Below are 20,807 nucleotides of genomic sequence, written 5' to 3'. Positions count from 1 at the left end.
TAGCAATAATAAAAGTTTTTTTTATTATTTATACACCCAGTAGCAGTAAAGGTTTATACTTGAGCCTAAGTCAGGGTTCGCAGCATAATACCTTGAGTCTAATAGAGTTTGGCAGGCCTGTGGATATCAGAGGCCCCTGTTCCCACATCCTTCTCCGTCCAGCTCACCGATGCTTGTCTGTAACCAAGCCCCTGTGTCCATCTGAGCGTGTTCACCACGCACCCTGAGTTCACATCCGGCAGGCAGCCAACAGAGCCTTTGTCCTACAGACTGAAGCAAGCGGTAGGATTCTGCTCTGTCTTACTGATCCGAGAATAGAGCAGGAACTAACAGGAGATAAGCACTGATCCCAGACTGGAAAGATTCTCCCTGATCACTGGAATGTGGTTCCTCTGTTGGCTGTGCATTCACTGGAAAACAACTTTAAATACTCGTTTGAAGTGGTTGCAGTAAATTGATGTTAAGATCAACTTATTATTAAAATGTTCCTTGTTCACTCTGCAGTCCCTGAGCAGATTGCAGTATTTACTTTTGCAATATGATTTTATTATGTTTTACAGTAAGCTGCAGAGAAACTAATAAATGAATTTCCTACTCTCAAAAACAAGGAAAACTAGAGGTATCCTCTAGGAATACTCAGGAAGTATTTATTAGGGCTGTCAAACGATTATTCATGATTAATCGCATCCAGATTAAAAGTTTGTGTTTACATAATATATGTCTGTGTAATCTGTGCCCAGAGTTATTATAGTTTTGATTTTAGTTTTATTAATATTTTCAATTAGATTTTTAGTTTTTATGTTCATTTTAGTTAGTTTTAGCAATTTTGGAATATGCTTTTGTCATTTTATAATTGATTTGTTTATTTTTTATGTTGCTATATAAGATTAATTAATTTTTGTTTTTGTTTATTATTATAATTTTAGTGCTTTTAAATTATTTCAGTTTATTTCTGAGGCAACGTTTCAATTTTTCATTTAGTTTGTTTTTCCAATAATTTTTAGGTCAATATTTTATTTGATTTAATTTAAGTAAACTAAAATAACCTTGCTGTGCCTATTAATTTTGTATTAATAAACACATACACACATGCTTATATTTAAGAAAAATATAAAAATGTAAATATTTTATATAATTTATTAGTATATGTAAATAAATACATCTAAATACTTCCTAAAAATATGTACTGTACATGTGTTTATGAATTCAAAATTAATATGCTCAGTACACATACATATTATATGTAAACAAACATTTATTCTGAATGCGATAAATCGCGATTAATTGTTTGACAGCCCTGGAATTTATAATCCACACAAGCCCCTACTATGGTTATGGGCATACAAAATAAAACATTCAGGTATAGACTAGGGCTGCAACAACTAGTCGATAAAATCGATAATAATCGATAATGAAAATAGTTGTCAACGAATTTCAATATCGATTAGTTGGTCTGTGACGTCACTTCCGAGCTGCGCAATTATAAATCATTTGCATCTTCTTCCCTTTTAAAATTACAATTTTAGAAGAGTCTCTCCGTGCAGCCCGAGCTGCTCTGTTTTTAAGTCCGATGTGTCTCTCCATGCAGCCCGAGCTGCTCTGTTTTTAAGTCCGATGTGTCTCTCCGTGTACGAGTCTCTGCATGCAGAGCGAGGTTCGCAGTTTTAAAGTCTGATATGTCTCTCCATGCATGCATCTCTCCGTGAGGCACAAGTTGCGCAGTTTTAAAGTCGAACGTGTCTCTCCGTGCGGTACATGTTGCGCAGTTTTTAAGTCAGATGTGTTTTGCATGAATCTCTTCAAGCCGCGCAGTTTTAAAGTTTAAATGGGAGAGGTCTTTTAAATGACAAAACTAAAGATTATATTAGTGAAACCCAATTTGTGGCTAAATGCTCTGATTTGGGGGTTTATTTGGTTCAGAGGTGGGAAGTAACGAAGTACATTTATTTGTACTGTACTTAAGTACACCTTTTCATTATCTGTACTATACTTAAGTATATATTTTTCTAAGTAGGCCTACTTTTTACTGTACTTCACTACATATGAATGACAAATATCTCACTTTTCATGCCACAAAAAAATAATGATTTCCTTGGCCAACCGTCCCCTCCCTCCCACGTTTGGGAGAGACTATTGTCAGCTGCTTCTAATATCACATACCTGAATCAACTCATCAGCCTTGGTGTGTTTATTAGGGAGTCATCCACAACATTTTGGGAGAAGGTTAATGAGTTCAGTTGTGTACAGTGTTGGGTAAGTTACTCTGAAAAAGTAATTAATTACTAGTTACTAATTACACATTCGATAATGTAATTAGATTACTGTACAAGTTACTCTCTTCAAAAGTATTTAATTACTTATTACTAATTACTTTCTATATCCTACATCAACCTTGATGAGTTAAGTGATTCAAGGATAGACATGAAAGGGCTCTTTTAATTCATTCAAATAAATAATATTAAACTACATAAAGTATTATTATTAATTACAAATGTGAGAATTATACATTAAAGCACAGATTTTAAAGTTAGACTTTGTATTTTGATGTAAATTCCTCTTCTGCACACACACATTTTACACAAAAGTATTTAGTTTAATTACATCAGAAGTAACTGTAATTAAATTACAGAAAAAATAAGAGTAATCCCTTACTTTACTTTTTCAAGGGGAAAGTAATTAAATTACAGTAACTAACACCCAACACTGGTTGTGTATAATTTTCCCATTTCTGATTTAGTTATAAGCAAAAGATCTAATTAGACCTTTTATCCGATTAATCGATTAATCGGAAAAAATAATAATCGTCTAACTAATCAATTATCAAAATAATCGTTAGTTGCAGCCCTAGTATAGACCATGGAAAACGTAAGCCACGCTGGTCCAGCAGAACTTCCTGTTTCAGTTTTTTAACTACACAAACGTTTGAAAAAGGTACAACCAACAGAACATTTATAACCAAATCAAAACGCTAAACGAATATCTCTAAGATTTAATTAAATATGTAAGATTAAAAAATCAAATAAATAAAAATGAAACTGCAAGTGCTTCTGGACCAGCGTTTTTAACTTGCGAAGTAATCTATAAGAGCAAACTTTTTTAATGAATGCACATTTTGTTTCAATATTTTGTTTTTCGAATATAACAAATGTATTTTTTTATTTAGTGTTTTAGTCTTCTTAAAAAAATCTCTAAGTGATTTATAGTTAGTTGTTGTTCTTGGGACTAAAATGTCAGAAGAGTATTTGTTTCACCTCAGTAATGCAATACAGAAGCATATACCCATGTAATGGACCTTAAACGCTCCCCGGGGACCGCTCTGTTCTTAAAGTCTTGCAACACACAGAGCACATTAGTACAGTAATTGTAGTTAGTGTTGGTCAGGACTCGGGCACTGTTTCTGTGAATTATTCAGCATTCTGTGACAGCTCTACAAAGCCTCTCTTCTGAGCCACTGGTCCCCTTGTCTGCCGTTCCTGTCATCACTCTATGAGTAGTGGCTCTGGGTCATCGGGACAAAAAAAGAAGCAAGGTTTTGTTAAACGATATTTCCCATGAACAAAAGATCACTACATGGGATCAGAGAATGTAATCCATCCTACAGAATCTTTTACCAATGAAAGAAATCCATTTTAAAACAGGTCACTTTGACTTCAAGTTTGGTTTATGTAACTGATTGTATGTAACTAATGGTAGGTAAATTGGTAGCTGTATGATTTGCATGTGCAGAGAAATATTTGCAAAAGTGTAAATCATGTTGCAAAGCTAAAACAAAGATTTGCATGTGCAGAGTAATAATTTCAAGGTTTTGACTGACATGGTGTTGAATAGTTGACAAAAATGTTAATTTATGGGTGAACTGACCCTTTAAACTGGACGGGGCTGAAATGTTGGCTTTAACAAGTTTGCAGACACCGTCTGATTGTCGTGTTCCCATAAACTCAAACAGACCAGGGATGTTTGATCTGTATTCCGTGTTTTTTATGTGGAAAAAGAGATTTGTCTCACCGTCCAAATCCTGCTGTAGGTCAAATTTAGTTTTGCGTTCCCCAATATCTCTCACCCATTTTCTGTTTTCTCACTTAAAAACCTTAGAATGAAGTGCAACACACGAGTGTAATTATGGAAACAGGTGCCAGGTCTGTTGGCTGTGTTAAAGAAGAATGGGCATAGAGGGCAGCTAAGCCTGACTTAGCCCAGACCATCTGTGGTCGTTGTGGATTGGGGTGGTTGGCACATTGGAAAGTCACACCACCGTGAGTGCCAGGGTAGCCAGTGCATGGACCAGGGTTTGCAATATAACCCACATGTAGCACAATAATTGGAGAGACTCAACAAAATTGTTGTTGACATTCTGGCACACCTGCCCATTATTGGCGAATGCTTTATTGCATCACTACTTGGAGAATTGTAGGCCAGTTTGGTTTTTTTGGTTCAGGTGTGATGTTCTAAGAATCTCTTAATCATCTGTGCTTTTATGTATTCCTTTGATCTCTCAGTAAAGCAGTTTATTAGTTGTTGAATGGTATTTCAACTTAACAAGGGCAAGGTTTGAAGTTCTGAAGTTTTACTTGCATCTTTAGTCCAGCCAAATTTACGAAATTACAGGCAGAACGATTACTATTTTACCAGGAGAAATGGGACTATTGTTGTAAAATATTGATTTATTAGACATGTTTACAAGGTAGTACTTTATTGATGTTCTCTAAACATTTTTATGGTATATTCTCAACCCTTAATTATTCAATTTAGTACAAATTACTTAACGTTCAAACTTTGTTGAAACGTAATTCAGGTGTGCTGTTTGTTTTTGGTTGTTTTCTAAACTCTCCAATTGACTTAGTGAAATAACTTTTACTATTAATTAACATTTTTCTTCCATCTATTTATCCATGTAAATCAGTCTTTGCTTAGGGACATCTATATATACCTTGGTTGCACTTTAAATTGATTTTCATAAAAGCGCAATATACCAAATGTGTTAAATGTAAATGTAATGTTGTTTTAACAAAGCTCTTCGCTCTGAAAAGCGAGGTGTGCTACGATTGGCCAGTTTACCAGTGCGTAGTTGGATCGGAAATGTAACGACTCTTACCATATTTGGAACATCAGGTTCAAAAGCAATTGTACTGACAGGTACGCCCACCTTACTTGCGAATACATTTGGGCGGTCTTAGTCAAATCATACAACAAACTGATGTGGATTTGTGGGGGTGTGGTTACATGAGGTGTTTTCAGGCAGGTCTGGGTGAACATTCTCTTTTAGATAGAATACATCTTTTGTTCCGACACTTTCATTTTTTACGTGTCTAATACATGCATGGGCATCTTATGACACACCAAAGACACGTAAAAACACGTGTTCGCACCATATGAACCCCTTTAAACAGAGATTAACAAATCGTGGATTAAAAATTTTAACCTGTATTTAAACCGTCATATGCGATTACTTTTGTACGCCTTGATAGATTTGCCGTTGTAACTGAACAGCAACAGTGTTGCACTGTCATGTAAAAAGGAAATAAACAGCTAGTGCATGTAAAAGAAACGTAATTTTGCTAATTAAAAACTTTCTCTGGATAATTTGTTGATCTGATCATCCGTACACACATTTCACAAGCCTTGAGGGCCATGACAGTGTTCAAACATGACAGTTGAGCCGCATCATTATCCTGCAGCTCACGACTGGAGCAGACATTAGAGAATCGCAGTACTGGAATCACGAGCGGGTGGACCTCTGCCGCAGACGCCGCCGCGATCAGCTCCGGTAGGCGATTGTGTTTCCGGGGGTCGTCCTCTGTCGTGTTCTGGGGCTGTTTGCGGCAGCCCCGTCGGCTGAGGTGCGCCTGTTCGGGACCAGACCACAATTTAGACAGGGCGCCCACAATACCGGTGTCCCTGGTCACTGGTGCCGCTAAAATAACTACTCTTCTCAGGATGTCGGTCTTTTCCGTTTAATCACAGACTTTCGATTACTGTTAAGTTAAAGTTCTTACCAAATCTTAGTTAGTGTGACTTAAATATTTAATTTATCCTTTTTATGAAATTAAGTAGACAGAACTTAAACAAATAAGTACCAAAATTGCATTTTTAAGTTAACTAAACTAAATTCTTTCGGTTTCTTTATTTTGCATATTCCTTAGTCTTAATATGCATAAATCAAACACCTTGACTTAGCACAGTTACTGCTCACTAGTAATATAACACATGTTACAGGTGAAATGTAGCTTCGCAGAGACTAGGCACATGCACCACTCTTCTAAACAATGGTAACCATATACTGAAAAATATGTCAAACTCTTCTAAATGTCTAAGAGAAGTGAACATTAAACACTAACAAGTCTTTAACTTTACTAAAAACATATAAAATAATCTTTTTTTAATTTACTCTCCTAATGCAGTCTGACGCAAAGCATGCTGGGAATTGGAAATCCTTCTTGACCAATTGTTGAATTTACATGTTTAACATTAAGTAAGGAGCAAATACAATTTTTGAGTTTGTCAAATTAATAAAAAATAATCATTATACTTTACTCAAAAGTAAAAAAGTGTTTTGAACTTAAAATATTTAAGTAAGTAGAACTTTTTTATAAAATTAAGTTTACATTAATCTGTTTGATTATTTTGAACACTTGGGTTTACAGTGTATGTACTGGATAAGAAAGCAGGGCATCTTGAACTTGGCGCTTCACAGCCGACCACCTAGTTTATCAAACCGCGTGCCCTGACTCGTGCTGAGGTGTTTTATTTATTTCCATTTTTATTTCAAATAAACACATCACTGAAGCATGACATGACGCTTATGTGTCGGTTTCTGATCATTTTCCCGCACATTTTATTATAGATATGTGTTTTTTTTCAGTAGCAAGTTTAAAGTGAATCCCTAACTGAGAAATAAATCAGAGTTTAAAATAATGGAGCAACAGAATTAAAGTTAAGCCGTGTGTCCACCGAAGCGTTTACGCCTGCGGCTGGCGTGTTTTTTCAATTGTTTTCAACGGTAACGCCGCGCTTTTAAAAAAAGCCATCAGTTGACGTTTTTTTTCCGCTCAGCGCTGGTGCTATGCGTTTTTATATGCATTAATACACGTTTGGCTTTTATCAGTAGCAACTCACAAATAAATAGCATTTAACGTGAGGTATAACGTTAACATTTTGTATGCTTTGCAGTATTGTTAGAGAGCTTTATACAATACAGTAGTATAGTGCTTAAAGTTTAACCACGTTTCCTGCATTAGCTTCACATGCATACAATACACGCAACACATTTCGTTATCTTTGCTGTTTTGGACCTTAGCCGGGGAAATTCTTGTATTCTGCAGGCGGCAAAACATATTTAGCCTATTTCAGTTGTTTGCTCTGTCGGCCCATCCGCTTCATCATAGCATTAAATGCGCCTCTTAAACCCATGCGTTAAGCTACGTCTTTGGGGGCGGGGGCACTGATAGATAAGTGAATGGTTGAAGGAGGGGAGACGAAAATGAGTGACTGAATGCGTCACTCATCTTGCTTAACTACATTTGATCACATCAAATAGGTCAGGACACTTGATATATGAATTTACTTTCATCTTTTTTCTTTTCCATATTGCAAAATGTGTGATTGGGTCTCATGACTGTGCTGAATGCTGTATTACCTTCAAGACTTTGGAAATAACTGAAGTTGTTTGTATGTTGTTTTCAGTTCAATTCACACCAACGAACCTTTGTTTTTTAATGTTCAAATAACACAGTCATTTAAAACAGATAAAAAGTTTATTATGAAACTGAAAGCATTACAATTTTACTGAAAGTTTTTTTTTTAAATATTAAATTCTGAAAGCTATGCCAAACGCAGAAAGTCAAAGTAATAAAACACTCAGCCTCTCAACTGTTGTCATTGTTTTTCGGGCCCCCTTCACATGTGGAAACCATTATGTCCTGTCTGCCGGGCTGAAAGAAAACAGGGCTGCCGCGAGTTGGAGATCTGCGAGAGAATCCGCTTCATGACCCCATCTCTCAACGGGCCCCTCAGTGTTTGCACAAAGAGGTTTTGTTATTGTAGGACCCCAGGCTCTGTCGGCCCCTCCACTGACACTCAGCCCAAAAACACAAGTTCAGCCCACAGCAGATCAAGAACACACGGCCATGATCTCTGTAGTGATTTATCTACACCTTGTAGGTTGAGGAAGGTTTGCTATAGTTCCCCCTGCTTAGACTGTATGTTGATGGAGGATGTGTTAAGAGTATCTTGCTATTAATACTGCACTTCTTAGACACCCCAGACTTCCATCAGACATACTTAGGCTGACCTACACATAGTCCAAGACCTTGAAATTATATGAATGTAGTGTTTTGTCTGCTCTAGTTATGCGGAACCATGAAAACCAAAGTCATTTTTTACTCCAGGGTTGCTCAGAGTCATTACTTTGGTTCTGATGGTCAGAAACGTTTGAGAGGTTTTGGTATTAAAGAACCATTCAAACAACTTATGCTCCATTACCCTGGTAACTCGGACAGAGTATATATGGCATCCACCCTTTTGCTCGCATGTGGAACTCATTTTACCCTCACTCTCTTCTCGTCCCCCCAACCCCCTCACAAACACAGAGTTTGGTTTATTCAGATAATGCGAAGCACGTCAGCTGCACCTTTCAGTATCTGTTAAGACTTTGGGGAGATATAAAAAGTTCTGGAAAAGTTGGCTGCAAGAAAAGTTGGTTAGAAAGATGTTAAACTTTTGACCTAAAACTGACTTTGCAGGAACTCATTTTGTGCTGTGAGCTTAAAGGAAAATGTATGTTTCATGCTGTAACGTGTTATTTGAGATGGTGTGGCAGAATAAGGACGTCTACACCCTACAGTTTACCTTGCGTCTGAACACTGCCGTTTCATGGACATTAGGGCTAGACGCCATATTTAATTTCAAACAAATGAATGTGAGGCTGTAACGCACAGTCCAGTCTATGTTAACAGTTGAAACCCACAAGACTCAGGAAAATGTTTTTTGAGATTATTATTTATATATATTATGAATATATGTAAATACGTGTATATAATGTATATAATTAGTATGATATATATAATTAATTAGTTGCATTTTAAATAACGCCATGCTTATTTATTGATTTCTTTAGGTGCATGTGAGGTTGTTTATTCAATGTTTCCCCAGCAACCCCAGATTCAGGTGCACATATAAAGTGCAACACTGTCTCGAGACTGGAAGAGGGTGAGCAAGAGAGAACACATCAGAGGGTAGGCAAGCGTGCTTCATTCTGGAGCACAAGCCTTTGTAGTGCAATGAGCACATTGCTTCTGAGAGTTTGAGAGGGGGGTTGGGGGGACGAGGGCGAGAGGGGGTACCTGCGGCAGGAAATCGCAATAGCATCCCAGACTGGCTTCTGTTGTCTGGCCTTTCATCTTCTCTGTTTGTACCCAGTTTCCCCTGTTGCTGCCACAGCAACTAGGTGTTGTCAGCTGTGAGGAAATGTGGGATTTAAAATCCGATCGTTCATAAAGCTGACACTTATTCTAATAAAACACACATTTATTTGAAGGACAGTTTCGGTATGCTCAGGAACAATGTGATAACAGTTTAAATGGAAAAAAATATTTGAAGTAGAAATGGAATTAACTTGGTGTTTTGGGTGTAAATTTGGGCATACATTTAGCAGTACAATGACTTGGCAAAAATTGTATTCATTTGGATTGTAATATATAATTTTTTTTCTTGATTATAACGCCATGATTTGTAATCATGAATGTGGTGTATATAAAATAATGTTCACTTTTGTTAGCAGCAACAAATATTTTGTCCTTACTATACATCCCTCATGACCTATAAACATTGCTAAAAAAAGTTCATATAAACACATATGACACCAAAGAAAATGGGCTCAAAATAAAAAAAAGACTTGTGCGCTATATTCTCAAGTCTTAAATATATATTTTAAATAATCTTAAATATAATACTTTTAAGGTTGGTGTAAGACTCTGTCTACACTAGGGTTGGGAATCGTTTCAATTTTATCGATTCCAATTCTGATTCTGCTTATCGATTTCGATTCTTATCGATTCCCAGTTTCGATTCCACAGTTGAAGTAAAACATTTAGATATCAACCTGTATGGTCATTTAGCCTGCTTATTGACTTGTTTGCAAAATATATTTATATATTTATGAGCACCGTTTTGTGTATATTTACACATAGAAACACACCTTTTCTGATTTATTACAATTTGTATTATCATAGTTGAACTACATCATGGTTAAACTGCAGTTACTATAATGCAACTATGGTTAATTTGTGATTCCTGTGCTTTAATGCAAATTCTATAGCTAAACTATGCTTACTATAGTAAAAAATATCAATAATTTTCTTAAGGGCTTTTATTGAGATATCAGCAGATCATGCAACGCATGTACTTTTCTGAAAATATGCACACAGGAATTGATTTTAATCTCAAGTATCCGATTCCTATTCCTTTCGATTCCGATTCCAAATTGGAATTGATTTTCGATTCCCAAGCCTAGTCTACACTAGTGCGTTTTCAATGAGGTAACTTAAAGAGATGTTGCTGCGTGTAAAACAAGACTGTAAAGCTGCAAAAGCGAGAGTGAAACTTAACTCACGCTCTGCTGCCAAACAATAACAGCGAGTAATTAAATATTCCGTCTCCTAAAATGCAATCTAAAGTATGCGATGAATGAACTGACATTAAGGATAGCAGCCGAAACAACAGCGTCACATGATGAAAAACGCGTTATCATTTTTAAACCCCTCCATTTTCATCATCCACACTACAACACGAAAACTGCGTTTTCAAATATATCCACTTTCAAGTGCGTTTTCGAATAGCTCAGTTTTCGTTGACAAAAACGCCGTCTCAGTGTGGACGAAAGGCCAACGGAGAGAAAAATATGCGTTTTCAAACAAAAATGCATTAGTGTGGACAGGGTCTAAGTTTAAGTTAGTCAAATTTTGACGTCTACCACAATCTCTCACTGGCATGTTAATGAAATGTTCAGTATATTGATTAATACAGTTCACAAAACCAGATTGTATGCTACTTTCATGAAACACACATTGCTTCTTCTCTAATAAACTCATGAACAGATTTCGCATCTAAAACCGTGCGGAAAACGCGAACCTCCGCATTCTCTAGTCAAATGACTCGCGGTTCTCTGAAACTCTAAAAGTTGAACTATTTCCATCTCGATGCGGCACCGACGCGACTAGAAAAATGTGAGCACCGCAACCTGAGTATTGCGTGTCACGACTGTGTGGCTCCCTATTAGCGCGCACCTGCCACGTGTCTACAATACAAAAATAACGAACTTGCACGCAAAAGACGCGAAATGTGATTCGCCCCTAAAGCCATACATATTTGGAATGACAAAAGAGTAAGGCAGACTTTCACTTTTTATTCTTCAAAATCTGATCTAGTAAATAAAACACTTATTTGCTCTTAAACCCGTATGTACATGTATACGTCAGTTGTGGAAGTGGCTGAGGGAGGGTCAGTTCAATGATTTAGACCAGGGGTACTCAATTAAAGTTCCAAGAGGTCCAGTCTTTATACTTTCTTCCAAACGGAGGTCCGGACAATATGTTTTTTTATATAACAAAAAATTAATATTTAATCAATTTAGCCCACTTGGATATATATATATACAGTGTGTATATACAGTATATATATATATATATATATATAAAAGGTATGATCTTTTATCAGGCCATTTATTTTATATTTTGATATCCACGGTATGTATGTATGTATTGTAGGCTCTGTGGCTTTAGGGGAATGCCCTCTCAAGTCTGATCATTAATATTTGTAAACAAAAAAGCTACAAACAACAAATTTAATGTAAGAATTAAATTGCTCTCATCATAAACAGAAAACAAAGTTACTTACTAAATTAGCCTTTCATGCCTTTCATACCAGAACTACTTCTATCATTAAATTCCCAATTAGAACAAAAATGTGATCCTGCTGGTGAAAACCCAGCGAGTCTTTTCACTGTTTTCTACATAAAATCATCCTACAGAATATTCTGTGAAAATACAATATCTTCAATATTGACTGAATACAGTAATGTCATTTCAAAGATTAAAATTTTAGTTAATGCTTGAAATTAATCTTTGATGCTTGTTATGTAATAATTCATTCGTTTATGAGACTTTAGCCTGGGTTTTCACAGGGACACAAATGTTTACATGCTGATCAATAATGCTAATGATAAATGTAGGCTAGATAAAAAACGTTATGGTTCATAAAATATCGCTAATCTGGTTGAAAGGTTGAAGACATATAGCAAACAGTAAACAGACTGACAGAAACAAATACTTTAATATTGCTGCATTTTGTTTACTGTTGTCTCAATTTATCTGCTCTGCGTGTCTGCACTAGTGTTGTTAAAATAAGCACGTGTCTGCTGCTCTTCATGCGGCGCATCTTTGGTGGGAGAAAAGCAGCGCGCGCGGAGCGAAAAGGGTTCAAATGAAGCGAGTTTATAGCTAAAAGATATCACAGGATATAGCAACAAAAGATCAATTACATAAATGTTCCTAAGAGTACGCGTGATGTGATTCTCCGTTGTGTAGACGCGCGGCTCAATTTAAACAACTGAAAGAGTCAAAATTTTAAATGTCTCGTGGTCCGGATGAAACGAAGCAAAGGTCCGGATCCGGCCCGCGGTCCGCCAGTTGACGATGACTGATTTAGACCTTGTAGGCCTAAAGAGAAGATTAAAGCACCTTTTCTGCTCATTACATTGTGTGAGCGCACCCTTTCACTCCCTCGTTCAATCCCAAATTAATGAGGATTAGCTGGATGGGTTCTGGCCTTTGAAGATGACTGAATAGATAATAGGTTTATCCCCCTCCAACGCGCCATTTTAATGGAAATATTGCAGAGCAGGAACGCCATGGCTCCGCCATTATTCCGCTCCCACGGCGCGTCAGCTGTTTCCCCAACCAGCTCTTGGAAACCTTACGGAACGTCCAATATGTGTGACAGTCAGGTTTGCGCAAGTTTTATGAGTCACGCAGAGAATTTTTGAGCTACTTTCTGTTTTTGAATTGAAATATGGACGCGACTTATTGGTTCCGCATTCTTTTGGGTGGAGGCAATAATTCATAAGTGGCTGCTTTTAGGGCTTATATCTTGATATAATAAACCACCCTGCGGAGAGCTTTGTTTCAGTCGGTTTTCCTCGCCGTGACTGTTGTAGGGAGTGCCGGAGCTTTGACATGCCTGGATCAAAGACAGCGTGAGATTCAGACATTTCAGACATTTATTCAACTGTAGTTGAGATTAACCCTAGGGTTGACAAGATTAATAACCGCCCTGGACACCAAATTCTGAGCCAGTCCAGCTGCACATAGGCCTCTTTGTGCCCTTTCAGTTGAACGCCGGTGTGTTATTTCTTACAATCCTATAGCATGTCATTCATTTTGATGTCAGCTTGTCAGTGAGGATTATATGGTGGATAGTCCAACTTGGAGAGGGCTTTACGTTTCCTGTTGCGTAAGGTCTGTTGTGGTGGTGAATGAATCTTTTACGTCAACGAGTATTCACGTTCATGCCAATGTATAGTCTATTCTTTTTTAATCCTTTAACTGCTTTAAAGTGGCTTAAGAAAATAGAAAAACTGTTTTTGTCATTCTGTAATAAATTATCTTACCTAAAAAACCTTCCAGAGTTTTGTGTTTCTAGAGACGGCTCTCCGATTACAAGCTGCGAAATGCCTCTTTGGCCCGGGTAAAGCTGTAAAAGCCATCAGAGCAGTTCGAAAAACAAACCGACCGTGCCGGCGAAAGACCTGCAGCGGTGCCCGGCGAGCTATTTGTGTTTACGCTGATGTTTATTTTACAAGAGGGCTCTGAAATGACACGTTTCTTCTTTCACTTACATTTCAACGGCTTATGTGTCAACAGCTTTATTCACAAAGGTGTGGCTCATCCATACATCACCCACAGTTTGTTTTGCTTTTTATAAACATGCGCTCGTGATGAAATTCCAGGCCTTTGGTGAGGGCACACATTTGCCCGTTTTGTAATCTTTAATGTGGGCGAGTGTCTTGACCTCAGACTGGCTTTAGTGAAAGGTTCTTCTCTCTGTAAGTGTTGAGGATCGTCAGTCTGTTCGTGGCAAGTCTCATGATTTGTGGTGGGAATTCATCATGTTGTTATGACACATTCCGCAGTGGTATTCTGTGTCAGAATCGCCACGGTAATGAGGCGAGCGAATAGCAAAAACCTTCATTGTGTGTGACTGTTAAACGTGTTGACTGCTTTTTGATGGTTTACAGCAGTAAAGTTTGGATAGAGAAAGCGTTTAATCTTCCATGGCTTGTTTAGCAAGGAGTTGGAAAGCTGATAGCAAAACAGTCAATGTTTTATAGAAGCTTTTGTGCAGGTAATTGTTGGTGTATTTGTGGTCTAATGTGTGTGTTCATGATGAAACATTTGGTACTAATATGCTTATGAAAATGAACCGTGATGAAGTAAAAAGTATTGATTGCTATTGGCAAAGCCATAGTTTTACTACAGTAACCATGTTTTTTAACTGTAGTAAAATCAGGGTTAATTTTCGTAAGGGTAACCATACTATAGTATATGCTATACTATGATGTAAACGGCACTTCCAGTGTCAGTTTATATTAAATATTATTTTTTTATTATACGTACAGTATATAATAAAATCTTAAAGATATTCATTAAACATTTTCATTTGGTAATAAATTTACTGTTGGTTGTATTTTGTTCAAACAGTTGAATAGTGTTAAAAACTGAAACAGAAAGTTCTTGAACCAGCGTTGGACCAACATAGTTTACGTCTTACGAAGTGTATGATACGGTATTATACGATGCTATTAGAACTGCACAAATAATCAGACGAAAAATGCACAAGATTCAGGGGTTGAATTCGATTTTTATTCTTGTCTGTGAAGTACGGTTGAATTTTGCAACATCTGAAAGCCAGATGGCGCTCTCGCGCAGAAACGCTAACTATGCCCTGCAGAAGAAGTACCATAACACATGTAAGGTGTGTCCCAAATCGCGCACTTATGTACTATTCTACGCCATTTTGTAGTATAAATAGTGTGAGTAGTGCATTCACGTAAAAAATTCTCAAAAAAGAAGTGCACTTTAAGTACCCGGATGATGCACTCATTCAACCGAAAATATGAAATGTGGAACTCTGCACACTTCACACTCAACGGTTCTCTTACGTAGCGGAAGGGAGGCGGAGCTATCAGACGCTGCTCGAGCAAAGTTCTCCTGCAGAGTGATTACGCTTCAAATTAATGCTGACTGAAGTCATGCTATGCAAAATAGATTAAATTGCATTAAATGTACGATGTACAAATGGATTTTTATTGACATGCATTGTGTCTGGGAAACCACCGGTTAGTATAAAACCGTTTAGTATTTCATTTGGGTCAGTACTGCTTTTTGGGACAATTCATACACTAGATGGTTGACTGCATAGTGCACAGTTTAACTGCATAGTGTATAGTATGTAATTTGGGACACTTTAATTCCAGGCAATGCCTATGGCCATCTTTCTATCGCTGTTCTTCAAGTCTTCTCAGGTATTTTCATGATAATAAAGTATTATAAGGATGATGTTTGACGGGTGTTGCTTTTTCAAATGCACGTTATATGCGACTCAAAATTACAATGCTTTCACATTTCACTTTTTTACTCTGAAACCACATCATGAAAGTCTGTGTGACTTATATCTTTAACTGTTTTAATAAACAAATATTTTTCTGTCACAAAACCAGTTTTTAAATGAAAACAGGCTTTAAATCGGGTGCGCTTTATGCAGTATATAACCGCGAAGCATTTTTGTCGCTTTGCTTTGTTGAAAAATTACATAATTTTAAATATGAGTCATGGTACATAATAATGTAGTTCGAAGTTTTCATTTAGTTACTCCTAAACAGTGCTGTGAAGTCAGATGAATGATTCAATGTGTTTAACAGACATCTATAAAAAAAATCTGCCAGGCGTTCTCTATATCATCTCAGTTTTTCCCGTTTGATTTAGTGTTTGTCTTGTCAGATGTTCTGTTTACTGTTACCTGTTATTACACGTGCCTCATTTGTTACTTCTCACTAACTCTTCTCTCATCTTTACCACACAGAGAATCTTCAATTCTTTTGTGTACACGGAGAAGACTTCAAATGGTGAAACAGAGGTACAGCAGGTGAGTTGCTCTTCATCCCTTGATTGCGTGTGAGTGAAGTCTGTTTGTGTGTGTGTGGTCTAGAGGGGCAAAGGACATCCATTAACATTCTATGGTTGCTGTCTGGCTGGCTTTGAAGATCTCTTTGTGCCGTCTACTGCTGAAACACTAATTCCAGGCACTATCGACTGCACCGCGGCACTCCCTAACAAGCCGTGGAGAAATGAGATGCTTGCTCACCATTTAGTTCGTAACCACAATGCATTTAGCCTCTGATCAAAACTCTCTGATTATGAGCTATTTTTAAACTTTATAAGGGAGCGTAATTTGGAAAAGAGCTTATACAAATGCAAACATGTCTGTCTGTCGTTCAGTATGGGTAGTTGGTATTTACAGATCAAGACATTACTTTAATGTCATTGTAATGTCGGCATGGTTGAAAATCCTACAGGGTATTAAAATGTAATCTGGTTATATTAAGGATATGTCATACTCTCTTATAATCCTTGCTCTACTCGCATATTTTGATTTGTGGTCATGAAATGATGTAACAGAGCATCTATGTTTCTTTGAATACTTTTTTTGATTTATTTATCAACTACATTATAATAAAAGCGTTATCATTGCAAACATAACTAGATCCATTAATACACACACAATAGCTATCGCGATATCCATTAGCGTTCACACCAACAGACGGTAACGTTATGTTTCTACTAGGGATGGGCGATATGGCCCTAAAACTCTATCACGATAATTCCTGGTATTTGTTGCGATAACGATAAAAATGGCGATATATCCATAACGCCATCCACCGCTGTTTTTTGCGTCAAGTGATAGTAGCTGCATGTAGTCTAGACCCTCAGAAAAACAAATATTATCAAAAAGTAAAACTTACCCCAAATCAAACAGCTCCTAAAATATACCTACAGTATTTTTGTAAATATAAAATATAATAGTGAGATTCGACTTCAAAAGGTTGTGGTAAAGAAAAGTTAAATGAACTAAGCTCAATAAACACATCATGTCATACCTAAAACTGTATATATTCTATTGTTGGGTGGAAACGATCGATCGCATCACGCTGTCAATCACTCTCTCTTGAACTGTGTGAACATTCTCTTCTCACAGCAACATACACTGAATCTGTCTATGACTCACGCTACAGAAAGAGAACAGAAAAATGCGGATAAAAGAAATCTAATTAAATAATCCATGCTTTCATACAATCATAAACGTATTTAAAATAACGTAATACATCGCATTTGTACCGTATGTAAACAGGCAGCAGTGATGTGCATGCTGTGTCGCTATGAAAGCACAAGCCTCAAAAGCGAAGCATCTCGTTCCTCACTCTAGATGACTTGCGGAGTTACTTTTTCTCGCATCACTTGCGAGAATAAAAACATCTTGCTATGAGGAGTGTCAAATTCATTGCTGATTGAAGTTGAACATTTTCAACTTTCATGGAAGATTTGTTTGAGGCAAATAATGCACGCTCATGGCAATCACATCACCCAATTCACATCATTCATACTGCCATGTGCGAATTTGCATCGACTTTGTATGTAATCTACTCTTGTAAATAATTAAATTCGCATTTAGTTTGCACATTCAATAAAACCTTTAAATATGAATGGATTTTGATTGGCTGTCGATGTTGTATTGTTCTGGTAAAATCTCTCAGAAAGTAATCCCAATGTTTCTGTATCATTTTTATTATTGTTGTGGATTCTCCACTATTTTCTGTTTCAAAGTTTCACATAGCATCTTAAGGTTCTAGTAACATAAAAAATTCTAATCCAGATTTTGATTTTAAAAGATTTATTATAAAAACTGATCATTTTCCCCCCAAAATGCAATAAATCCATGACAATTTTTTAATTAAATGCAATAAATCCATTGAATCAATATAAAAGTTATTTTTCATATTGAAACTGTTAAAAATACACAACAAAGTGAGTTGATCCACATATGACAGCCTCTGAAACTCAATACAATACTAATCTTACATACAGGCACTGGACTAAAAATACATTCAATCAGTCATCGCGGGTCAACGGGTCATCTTTTTAACGCTATAAATTAGTGCCTCATCTTCTTAATCTCCTCACGTAAATGATTAGATTTCAATGGCTTGCGTTTCTTCCCCACCGCAGAAACCAGCACAGGTTCATCAATGCCGTCAAAATTATTCATTTTTTTGTTTGTTTGTTGAACACAAAGTACAAAGTAGATCAGGGAAACTAGGAGCCGACCGTATTCAGAGCGCCGCCATTACTGTTTACAATGAGTGGAATGGTGTGCTGTGATTGGTTGAGCGGATATATCGCATTCTGCAGAGAATTGAGACTGTCGTATATTGAGGTTTGGGAAAAAAAAAGGAGAAAACATGACAGAATAACACGGCGGATATCGCATTTTGCGTAAAATTAAAAAGTGACTTTTCAATACCGACCTGATACAATACTGATTTTGGCGGAAACTCATTTTTTTTTAAATTGCGTTTATCGAGTTTTGGAACCAAACTCTTCATATCATAATACCTACAGGAATCTAGGCTACAGAAACGATACACTTCCAGTACTTTTCCATCTGAAACTATGGACCACATCTGCCATAATTCAGTTTAAAGACCGTAAGCCTGTCATGCACAAGTCTAATTTATTCTTGCCATGGGCCTCTCTCTTATGCCAACTTCTGTTTTTGCTTTAAGGCATAAAGCGCTCTCGATGTTAATATGTCTCAAAACAACTCGAAGTGAGTGGCAGCATCCCAGCAAATGCACACACGCACCCCATCATTGTGTTTCTCAGCTACACACATGAGCTCTGAGCAAGAATGGACAGGTTGTTGCTCCTTTCTTGGGCTTCCATGCCAAAAGAAACCCTTTTGTGTGAACTACTCCTACACTGTCTCCCTCACACCTGCAGTTATTTACCGGCTGCTGGTGAGAGATTAGGCCGATCACTGGCAGGCTTTACTAGTGACACCTCGACAGCTAATTGCCAAGCAGGGTTTTTGGAGGTAGACACTGATAAACAGCTCAGCCTGCTGAGGCAGTCGAGACCTGAAAGTGTTTCAGTTGTGAGTCAGGTTGTGTCATGCTTTAATGTTGTTTTGTTGTTCCACATACTAATTGCCATTGCAACATTTGTATTAAAAAGGCAAGAAAATTCAGGCTGAGTAGAATTAGAGCGATTAATCGTTCCACTATTTTGGGAGCAGTTTTTTTCTGCAGGCTTATTGAAGTGTCATATTTGGGAGGAAGGTGAGAGTGAAAATTTTCAGTTGATCAAATTCTGTCTATATTTTGTTGGGATTGAATAAATTGTGTTTTTTTTTTTCTTTTTTGGGGGTAACTGATTGGCTGTAGTTGAGGGATGCAACAATACGTACCTCGTTTTTTACCCACGGTTTTCGGCTCAGTTCTGATGGCTTAGCACATTAAAGTGTTTTTTTCATTATTCTATGTTTACGTGACAGGAACAATAATAAGCTAAGAAGACGAAAAAATATTTGATTGCAGTTCTCTTTATTTTACATCCTAAATATAACTGTTTTCAGCTTTTGCATTCAATTAACCTAGTTTTAGTTTAATCAAACTTCGGTTTATAGGACTTGTAGGTCATTTGTTTGTTAAATAAATAAATAAAAATTCTAGCTATGTATGTATAGTGTGATTTTCTTTAAAGTGTCAAGTCTTGATTGCTTGTTGCTTTGTTTCTGCGCTCTTTTATTGTTTTTATTTGAAGTTCAGCTTCAACCTTTTACTATACATTGTCAAAGGTTATAAAATAGGACGTGTAGAACTGCAAATCTCATTATTGTGGGCTTCTCTTAAAAATTTGACTTTCATTAGTAGCTTGCTTGCAGTGCTGTCAACATCTGCCAGCTTTGTGCCCTCTCTTTGTGCCCACACACGTGCACACACGCACACACACGCACGCGCGCGCGCACGCACGCACACACACACACACACACACACACAGAGTAATGAAGCCCTGGCAAGTTTAAAAGGTACCCCACTAGAAAAACGGCACCAATTAGGATCATGTCCATGTATTTTAGATGCATAAAGACAAAGCAAGTGTTTCTCCTCTCCCTGTGAACATTTTAATGAGATCGGACAAAGTCCCTCGTAAAATATCACAGCAGCAGTTTTCACATACTGTGCCTCAAAATAATAACTGTAGCTTGTTTGTATGTTCAGTTGTGATATACATTTTCTTTTTATAAACAATTAATTAAATGAACAAAAATAATGTCTGTCTTTAAAGGTCAAGTGTATGATATTTAGCGGCATCTAGCGGTGAGGTTGTGAATTGCAACCAATGGCTCGCTTCACCCCTTCCTGTAGAAGCACTACGGTGGCTGACACAGAACTAAGATTTCGTCATGTTTTTGCTTCTTTGCTGAAGGAGAAAATGTATTTACAAAGCGCGCACTGTAGAGCAGTTTGTCTGTTTAGGGCTACTGTAGGAACAACATGGCGAATTCCATGCAAGTGGACCCGCGGTGTATGTAGATAGAAATAACTCATTCTGAGGTATTAAAAACATAACGCTTCATTATTTAAAGTCTTTATACACCTCTGAAGACTTAGTTATGTATATTATATTGATTTTCTGTCA

At 37.0% G+C, this 20,807-nt stretch overlaps 1 protein-coding gene across 1 annotated transcript in view; it reads left to right on the top strand.

Annotated features, from left to right (window-relative positions):
- cachd1 (cache domain containing 1) overlaps nucleotides 1-20,807 on the top strand; it is a 78,724-nt gene that overhangs the window by 20,409 nt on the left and 37,508 nt on the right. Inside the window, exon 2 of the mRNA XM_057338712.1 lies at nucleotides 16,132-16,194. Coding sequence (XP_057194695.1) covers nucleotides 16,132-16,194 — 63 coding nt within the window. The remainder of the gene's footprint in view (nucleotides 1-16,131; nucleotides 16,195-20,807) is intronic.

Source organism: Triplophysa rosa, linkage group LG7 (genome assembly GCF_024868665.1).
Source record: "Triplophysa rosa linkage group LG7, Trosa_1v2, whole genome shotgun sequence".
NCBI classification, from domain to species: Eukaryota; Metazoa; Chordata; class Actinopteri; order Cypriniformes; family Nemacheilidae; genus Triplophysa; species Triplophysa rosa.
Note: the sequence above shows the minus strand (reverse complement) of the source record. Positions and strands in the feature narration are given on the sequence as shown.